Below are 9,994 nucleotides of genomic sequence, written 5' to 3'. Positions count from 1 at the left end.
GTCTGGAAGGAGAGTTTGCAGTCTAGCCAGACACCTAGGTACTTATAGATGTCCACATATTCAAGGTCGGAACCATCCAGGGTGGTGATGCTAGTTGGGCATGCGGGTGCAGGCAGCGATCGGTTGAAAAGCATGCATTTGGTTTTACTAGCGTTTAAGAGCAGTTGGAGGCCGCGGAAGGAGTGTTGTATGGCATTGAAGCTCGTTTGGAGGTTAGATAGCACAGTGTCCAATGACGGGCCGAAGGTATATAGAATGGTGTCGTCGGCGTAGAGGTGGATCAGGGAATCGCCCGCAGCAAGAGCAACATCATTGATATATACAGAGAAAAGAGTCGGCCCGAGAATTGAACCCTGTGGCACCCCCATAGAGACTGCCAGAGGACCGGACAGCATGCCCTCCGATTTGACACACTGAACTCTGTCTGCAAAGTAATTGGTGAACCAGGCAAGGCAGTCATCCGAAAAACCGAGGCTATTGAGTCTGCCGATAAGAATATGGTGATTGACAGAGTCGAAAGCCTTGGCAAGGTCGATGAAGACGGCTGCACAGTACTGTCTTTTATCGATGGCATGAAGAGATTGAGATAAAACTGTCCAGTTTGAGTGTTTGTTGCAACTCGTTCCAGACGCTAGCTGCAGCGAACTGAAAAGACGAGAGACCCAGGGATGTGTGTGCTTTGGGGACCTTTAACAGAATGTGACTGGCAGAACGGGTTTTGTATGTGGAGGATGAGGGCTGTAGTAGATATCTCAGATAGGGGGGAGAGAGGCCTAAGAGGGTTTTATAAATAAGCATCGACCAGTGGGTCTTGCGACAGGTATACAGAGATGACCAGTTTACAGAAGACTATAGAGTGCAGTGACGTGTCCTATAAGGAGCATTGGTGGCAAATCTGATGGCAGAATGGTTGATGTAAATTGAGAAGAGCGTGGGAATAATGGTAGTGGTAATAACACTGCAATAACTTCTCACTCACTGTTCATTACTCCAATGAATTCCTATCCATGTGCTAGTGTCTGAAACACTGACAATGACTTCAAAGTTCAAAAGTATTCCAAGGTTATAGAAACATTGACCAATGTATTGGAGACCAATATAAACCATGACAGCATAAGACTTGCTGGCCAAAGGCCGCTAAACAACATTACATATCAGTGTGATCTGAGCGTTCTGATTGATATCAGGCATGCTCTCTGCCATTCTTGTCATTAAACATAAACCTTTGGAATAGTACATTGATAGGACACTTTCCAATTGGCTAAACACTATGAATACTGACAATTGGCTTTCTTTACTCGTCTCCTTACCTCGATCTGAAAAGATAGGGTCGGTTAAACCAGTGACCAAGGGATTTGGTTTCACCTTTTAAGTCTCGTATTAGGGGCTTTTTTTCTAATATGCAACCTTTTAAGTTGCATATTAGGGGCTTTAGTGGATGCTTTTACTGGACCGTATTAAGCTGTGAATCACCTGTATGTATCATGTCTGTTATTTTGAGGGTGCTTGATAGCGTTGGACAGTGATAACAGCTTGATGGTGCGACGTGGAACAAAATTATAATCCAGCAATAAAAAATGACAACGCACTTTGTGTTGGGAACTTCGGACACAGGTTAGCCATTCACCGTGCTTTTATGGGATCGCTTCAGAGCAATCAGAGTTGTATAAATACTCAGTGAGCGTCTGTCAGTGTTGACTTACCGTAACATCACCACAGAGGATCTCTAAGGTAAGTTATTTACTTAATGTATATTATGTTTTAAATCACCCGATCATTGTTGTTTACCTTTCAAGATAGACAAAATTATACTATTCGTACCTCCGTAAACAAGAAGAGTGTGAATACTACTAATATTCATTGATTCCATGTTGTGTAAGTAGTGCTCGGTTTGTTTTTGTAAACTAAGACCGTTCCAGTGCATGAATAAGGGCATTTATAAAGTCCTGTATATCATTGTCATAAATCAGTGATCCTGTATATAACACAAATCAGTGATCCTGTATATAATATTGTTATAAAATCACTGAATCAGAGTGGTATATTACTTTTGTATAAACAGATATTCTCCATTGTGTTCACAGGTGTATTGTCAGCAGATCACCATGAAGGTTGTCGCAGTAATCCTGGCTCTAGCAGTCCTCTCAGGTGACCTTTTACTTCTACTGAGTTTGTGTCCAAAATACCACCCTAATCCCTATACAGCCTGGTCAAAAGTAGTACACTAAATACGGAATAGGTTGCAATTTGGGATGCCGCCTACCTAAGATAATCAATCATCAGCTCTAGAAAAACATATGTTTTCTGAAACATTACCCAACAGGATAATTGACAGGGGCAATACAAATGACAACTGGTTTTAATCAATCGATTGCTCCATTCTCTTAACTATAGGCTGCCATGCATGGGTGCTACCCATGCAGGATGAGCCCCAAACTCCCTGGGAAAAGACAATTGACCAGTTTAAGGACTACATGACAGACCTGAACACTAAGGCTGATGAGAAGGTGAAGAACATCAGGGCCTCCCATCTCAGCAGAGAACTGGAGTGAGTTTATTTCTGTGCCAATTTACCTTTACTTTCCTACAGTTGGCCATTAATCCTGGCAAAAACATTTTAAAAAATATGATGAAATACCTCCCTGATGTGCATTTAGCTTCAAGCCTTTTTGCAGATGTCTTCAATACTATTGTGGATAATCATGCTCCCTTCAAAAAGTTAAGGGTTAAAGGTAGATCAAATGCCTGGTACACTCCGGAATTATCATTCAAGTCATTCATAAGAGATGATGCTTGGGTCAAGGTCAGGCACACAGGTTTAGGCCCGGACTGGCAAGCTTTTAAGCAACTGAGGAATCATTGTGTAAGTCAAATCAGAAAGGCTAAATGATTATGTAACCGCTCTTTCGGATTTTCATGGGAACCTGGCTAAATTCTGGAAAACTGTCAATCCCTGAAGAGTTCTACTTCCTCCTCTGCAACAACAAATTTAATTCAGAAACTGGCCTTATTACGGGACAAAAGGGACAAAAGGATGCATATTATCACCATTTTATTTCAGGAGGCTCTTAGAAGTTATTTCAAAGCCTATTCACAATGATGCTGATAGAGGAAACTTGCTGAATGATCAGAGAAATGATAGTCAAAGTTTTTTTTTGGCCTATTTACAGAAAAAGAGGTCCTGGATGCTTTGCTAGCAATAGACAACAAGAAATCCACCGGGGCCGAAAAATTGGATCCTGGTCTGCTTAAGTGTGCAGCGCCCATTATTGTTGGCTCAATAACACACATTTTCTATTTAACATTATCAGGAAATATTACACAATTATGGAAATCAGCTCTTGTGCTGGGTGGGAATAGTAGTGTTCCTTGTCTAGCTATGATTCTTGAATCCTTGGTAAATGTAGAACTTTGCTCTTTTTTTTATCTGAGAAATGTTTTTGAATGTAAATCAATCAGGGTTTAGGCCTGAGCATAACACTATTACAGCAACCAATTTAGTTGTTAATGATCTTTAGACACAAAATGAAATGTGCTGCTTTGTTTTTGGACCCGTTGAAAGATTTTGATACTGTTGATCATGATTATTGAATAAGTTGTCCTCGATAGGCCTGAGCTCTGACACCTGTTCATGGTTATCTTAGTGACAGAACTCCGGCCATCATGATTGATGGGGTTAAGTCTGAATTTGTTGTACATGAAGGTGTACCAAAGGAGACGATTTTGGGACCTGTTCTCCACTATTTATACAAACACCATTGGTCAATCTGTTAAAAATGTTAAACTTCATCTATATGCAGATGATACTATTATGTATGCTATTGCCCCGGCTGTTGATTTGGCTGTGTCAAAACCTAAGTCAGATTTTACAACTATGCAGGAATCCCTTACTGATTTAAAACTTGTGCTAATTACAGACAAAACTAAATACATGTTGTTTTCAGACTTTCGTAAGGATGCTTCAGATGGACTACATGTTCAGTCATTAGATGGTTCTCCAATCGAACGTGTTCCCGCATATCAATACTTAGGCATTTGGATTGATATGGATTTGACGTTGAAAAAACATATAGATAAGTTAAGATTTAGAGTTGTCTTTTTCTACAGAAACAGATATTGCCTTTCTCTAAGCAGTAGGACGCAGATTATTCAGTCAACCTTTTTATCTGTTCTTGATTAAGGTGATATTATCAGCTGCTACTACTTTTAAACCTTTGGATTGCCATCTTCCATAGTGCCCTTTGTTTTGTTACAAGTGACAGTTTTGATACTAATCACTGCATCCTGTATCAAAAAGTTGGCTGGACTTCGCTAAAGACCTGTAGATCTCTACATTACTCCCTTTTTGTTTACAAGGCCCTACTTCATAAACGTCTGTCTTATATAACTTTGCTATTGAAGTATAGTCACCTGAGTTGTCTGACCCGTTCACAGGATTGGTTAACTCTTGAGGTTCCTAGGGTCTCCACTGAGCTAGGTGAATCTGCTTTTAGTTTTAATGCACCGTATTGCTAGTACAAAATTCTAAATACATTTCATCTTGATGTTCTGGTGCCGTTCGTGCAATTTAAAGTATTGATTGGGGACTGACTTGTGGAGGAATGTATCTGTTTTTCTGGGTGATTTGCAATGTTTTATTTATTCTTCCCATTACTGTGTTTTTGTATTTTAATGTGTATACATATACAGTGCATTCAGAAAGTATTGAGACTCCTTGACTTTTCCCAACATTTACATAAGTATTCAGACCCATTACTCAGTGCTTTGTTGAAGCACATTTGGCAGTGATTGCAGCATCGAATCTTCTTGTGTATGATACTACAAGCTTGGCACACTTGTATTTGGGGAGTTTCTCCCATTCTTCTCTGCAGATCCTCTCAGCCTGGGGAGCGTTGCTGCACAGCTATTCTCAGGTCTCTCCTGAGATGTTCGATCGGGTTCAAATCCGGGCTCTGGCTGGGCCACTCAAGGACATTCAGAAACCCGTCCCGAAGCCACTCCTGCGTTGTCTTGGCTGTGTGCTTAGGGTTGTTGTCCTGTTGGAAGGTGAACCTTCACCCAAGTCTGAGGTCCTGAGCGCTCTGGAGCAGGTTTTCATCAAAGGATTTCTCTGCACTTTGCTCCGTTCATCTTTCCCCTCGATTCTGACTAGTCTCCCAGTCCCTGCTGCGGAAAAACATCCACACAGCATGATGCTGCCACAACCATGCTTCACCTTAGGGATGGTGCCAGGTTTCCTCCAGAAGTAATGTTTGGCATTCAGGCCAGAGTTTCATCTTGGTTTCATCAGACCAGAAAATCTTGTTTCTCATGGTCTGAGAGTCCTTTAGGTGCCTGCCAAACTCCAAGCAGGCTGTCATGTGCCTTTTACTGAGGAGTGGCTTCCGTCTGGCCACTACCATAAAGGCCTGATTGGTGGAGTACTGCAGAGATGGTTGTCCTTCTGGAAGGTTGTCCCATCTCCACAGAGGAACTCTAGAGCTCTTTCAGAGTGACCATCAGGTTCTTGGTTTTATATTTTTTCAAATTTTGAGAAACCTGCGTTTGCTTTGTCATTATGGGGCATAGTGTGTAGATTTATGAGGAAAACATTTAATTTCATAAATGTTTGAAAAAGGCTATAACGTAACAAAATGTGGAAAAAGTCAAATACTTTCAGAATGCACTGTATTGTTTGGGTATCATGTGTATATTTAGGTTGTATATACAGGGCGCTTTTGTAAAAGCGACATACATCTCAATATGTCTTCCCTGTTAAAATAAAAAAAACATTTAAAAATGTATATTTTCACCCAGTCCAAAGAATAACACTCACCTATTCTGATGTATTTGATAAATGTCCACTGAGTGTACAAAACATTAAGAACACCTTCCTAATATTGAGTTGAGTCAGATTCACCTGGTCAGTATGTCATGGAAAGAGCAGGTGTTTACATTGTTACATTACAAATTAAATAGTAATTTAATAGGATCTATGTGTTAATAAACCTGTCTGTTTTCCCTCCCAGTACCCTGATCACAGACACCATGTCTGAGCTGAATATGTACAGTGATGATATGAAGACCAAACTGGGACCTCTCGCTAAGGACGCCGCTGAACGTCTGGGCAAGGAAGTGCAGCTCCTTGTTAACAAGTTGCAGGCTCACATGACTGAAGCTAAAGACCGTACCACAGTGTACACCCTGGAACTCCAGACCATGTTGGAGCAGAATGCCAATGACGTCAGTCACAGGGTCAACACCTATAGCCGCAAGCTGAACAAGCGCCTGAGCAAAGACACCCAGGAGATTTGCAGGTGTGACAGAGAGAAGGCAGGAGCCGTTTGCCAGACTAAATCAATTAAAGTATTCAAGTCTTTAGATTGAAGTTTGATTGAAGATTGAAGTCTTTAGATTTAAAGCATTGTCTTATTGTGTCTAAATGTTGGCTGTTATGTCATAATTCATCATGTATTGTTCACCGATAAAAAAAAAAAAAACATTCAATACTATTTGTCTGTCACAGAAGTAGTCTGTCACATAGAGGGAGTCATTTAACTGCAAACAAGTTCTAATGAAATGGAATGCTTTACCTTACTTTGACCAGTACCTGTCTTTGACATCTCCTTCCTCTTCACTCTTTTTAGCAAAGTGACCACCTATTTCGAGGAGTTGCAGTCTCGAACCACCTCTGGTGTGGAATCCGTGATGGATCGCGTTGAGCCTTACTATGTCCAGATCCGTGAGCGCGCTGAGGATAAGATGGCTACCCTCAGCAAGCTGCTGGCGACCCAGGCTGAAAAGGTGAGCACTGTCTGTCTCAGTAAGTAGAGCAAGGTGCTTGCATTGCCAATAATTGTGGGTTCGATTCCCGCTGGGGCTACCCATACAAATAAATGTATGCATGATTGCAAGCGCTTTGGATAAACGTGTCTGCTACATGGAATATACAGTGGCAAGAAGAAGTATGTGGACCCTTTGGAATTACCTAGATTTCTGCATAAATTTGTCATAACAATAGACAAGCACAGTGTGCTTAAACTAATAACACACAAATAATTGTATTTTTCTTGTCCATATTGAAAACATAATTTAAACATCCACAGTGTAGGTTGGAAAAAGTATGTGAACCCCTAGGCTAATGACTTTTCCAAAAGCTAATTGGCGTCAAGAGTCAGCTAACCTGGAGTCCAATCAATGAGACGAGATTGGAGGTGTTGGTTAGAGCTTCCCTGCCCTGTAAAAAATACTCACAAAATTTGAGTTTGCTATTCACAAGAAGCATTGCCTGATGTGAACCATGCCTTGAACAAAAGAGATCTCAGAAGACCTAAGATTAAGAATTGTTGACTGGAAAGGGTTACAAAAGTATCTCGAAAAGCCTTGATGTTCATCAGTCCACGGTAAGACAAATTGACTATAAATGGAGAAAGGGCTGCTTTTCTGCCTCAAGGCCTGGACAGCTTGCTATCATCAATGGAAAAATCAATTCCCAAGTTTAGCAAGACAATTTGCAGGAGAATGTAAGGCTATCTGTCCACCAATTGAAGCTCAACAGAAGTTGGGTGACGCAACACGACAACGATCCAAAACACAGTAAATCAACAACAGAATGGCTTCAACAGAAGAAAATACGCCTTCTGGAGTGGCCCAGTCAGAGTCCTGACCTCAACCCGAATGAGATGCTGTGGCATGACCTCGAGAGCGGTTCACACCAGACATCCTAAGAATATTGCTGAACTGAAACAGTTTAAAGATGAATGGTCCAAAATTCCTCCTGACCGTTGTGCAGGTCTGATCCGCAACTACAGAAAACGTTTGGTTGAGGTTATTGCTGCCAAAGGAGGGTCAACCAGTTATTAAATCCAAGGGTCCACATACTTATTCCACCCTACACTGTGAATGTTTACACGGTGTGTTCAATAAAGACATTAACATTTATAATTGTTTGTGTGTCATTAGTTTAAGCTGTCTATTTTTGTGAGTAAGATGATCAGATCAAATGTGATGACCAATTTATGCAGAAATCCAGGTAATTCCAAAGGGTTCACATACTTTTTCTTACCACTGTATTATATTACAACTAGCTGCACCTAAATGGCATTTATTATATCAGGTGAAGGACAAGCTTGAGTCCCGGGCTGAGGAGGTCCGCGAGCAGCTGGAGAAGACCACAGAGAACCTCCGCAGCAGCTTCGAGGACAAGACGGAGGAACTGCGCACCTGGTTCAACCCTTACGGCCTCATAATCCGTGATAAGGCTAAGGCCATCATGGAGACCATGTAAATCAACATACCACCATACAGGCTTAGGGTGGCGGTCTAGTTCACACACTATGTCACATATTTCACCCAAGCTAACAAATATTTTAAAAAAGGGAAGGGAAGTTGCCTTTCAGAAAGCATTTAGTTTGTCACTCCATTCATAAACAAGACATAATGCATATTTGGCTGAGCACAGAGCTTTTCAGACTTGTAACAGGTTTCCAAGATCAACCAAACAAATCTACTTGTGTTAATATCCTCTCTCCCTCATTGTCATCCACCTCTACAAAAGGCACCGTTTCTCAAGCATAGCTGATAAAGTTCACTGAGATGCACACTCTAGCCATTACTGCTTAACATCAAAATGTATATTAGCGGTACAGAACAGTTGTGGTAGGGGAATTGTATAAAGGGCTTTGTGAGTAAGTAATAATAAAAAAACATACATTGGTGAAAGTCTGTCAATCCAATAAAAACATCTATACTAATCTGTGAATTGTTATTCTTATTTAAATTTTGTTTCTGGTGTCCTTTGACAGCTCTTTGGTCTTGGCCATAGTGGAGTTTGGAGTGTGGCTGTTTGAGGTTGTGGACAGGTATATTTTATACTGATAACAAGTTCAAACAGGTGTCATTAATACAGGTAACGAGTGGAGGACAAGAGGAGCCTCTTAAGAAGAAGTTACAGGTCTGTGAGAGCCAGAAATCTTGCTTGTTTGTAGGTGACCAAATACTTATTTTCCACCATAATTTGCAAATACATTTTGTCTCATTTTGTCTGTCATAGTTGAAGTGTACCTATGATGAATATTACAGGCCTCTCTCATCTTAAGTGGGAGAACTTGCACAATTGGTGGCTGACTAAATACTTTTTTGCCCCACTGTATGACATGATAATCATCATAAGCTACGTTTCCATCCAATTGGCAACAGATTGATGTGAATATTCTCAAATCTGCATTAAAAAACATACACATTTTCCCACCAAAGGTGTTTCAATTACAGATATGGAGGATTCGGGGCCCAAAAGCCCGTTTTAGCATGAGCAGCGCCATCGAGGACTTTCACCATCTTGAAGTAGTCAACTGGGTGGGACTTCCTATGGGTTAAGGAAGGATCACATAATTTGTATTCAGGCCCTTTACTCAGTACTTTGGTGAAGCACCTTTGCTACAGCCTCAAGTCCCCAGCAAAAGGTGCACCTGTGTAATGACCATACTGTTTAATCAGCTCCTTGATATGCAACACTTGTCAGGTGGATGGATTCTCTTGGCAAAGGAGAAATGCTCACTTACAGGGATGTAAACAAATTTGTGCAAAACATTTGACAGAAATAAGCTTTTTGTGAGTATGGATCATTTCGGGGATCTTTTATTTCAGCTCATGAAACCAAAAATAAATAAACCACTTGCACATTTCCAATTCATAGCATCAACTTCATCACTTGACCATGAAGTTATTTAAATCTGCTTATAAACGTTAATGGTTTTCTACATCGCACTGGTAGTACAACGTAGCATGTCATCACGTGACTCCCAAGTTTAATTTGACATGGTTTATTATATAAATATTTGCCCATAAAAAGGAGTTTCCACTGCAACTGTGGAATATATATATATATTTTTTAAGATCCCACCATGTTGAAAGAACAAATTGTCTGTGGCGACACGTCGCGTTTCAATCCCCCGTCTTCATTTTTTATACGGCATGGCTTTACTTGCATAAAAACTGTGGATGGAAACGCAGTTAC

General features: G+C 40.7%; 1 protein-coding gene across 1 annotated transcript; it reads left to right on the top strand.

Moving 5' to 3' along the window:
* The first annotated feature begins 1,658 nt into the window (after positions 1–1,658).
* Positions 1,659–8,734, top strand: LOC110518971 (apolipoprotein Eb). Its single transcript, XM_036970884.1, has 6 exons — positions 1,659–1,731; positions 2,085–2,148; positions 2,395–2,548; positions 6,009–6,296; positions 6,627–6,783; positions 8,096–8,734. The coding sequence occupies exons 2-6, from the start codon at positions 2,106–2,108 to the stop codon at positions 8,264–8,266; spliced, it is 813 nt and encodes a 270-aa protein (XP_036826779.1). The 5' UTR covers positions 1,659–1,731; positions 2,085–2,105; the 3' UTR covers positions 8,267–8,734.
* Positions 8,735–9,994: the final 1,260 nt, after the last annotated feature.

The sequence above is a fragment of the Oncorhynchus mykiss genome, chromosome 32 (genome assembly GCF_013265735.2).
Source record: "Oncorhynchus mykiss isolate Arlee chromosome 32, USDA_OmykA_1.1, whole genome shotgun sequence".
NCBI lineage: Eukaryota > Metazoa > Chordata > Actinopteri > Salmoniformes > Salmonidae > Oncorhynchus > Oncorhynchus mykiss.
The sequence above is the reverse complement of the archived record's forward strand: the minus strand, read 5'-3'. Positions and strand labels throughout refer to the sequence as shown.

What these genes read in the sequence shown, in the direction of transcription:
- LOC110518971 (XM_036970884.1), top strand. Translation starts at nt 2,106, where the DNA reads ATGAAGGTTGTCGCAGTAATCCTGGCTCTAGCAGTCCTCTCAG. An exon ending in GACACCCAGGAGATTTGCAG is followed by an intron (nt 6,297 to 6,626) that starts GTGTGACAGAGA and finishes CACTCTTTTTAG; the next exon opens with CAAAGTGACCACCTATTTCG. An exon ending in TGGCGACCCAGGCTGAAAAG is followed by an intron (nt 6,784 to 8,095) that starts GTGAGCACTGTC and finishes TTATTATATCAG; the next exon opens with GTGAAGGACAAGCTTGAGTC.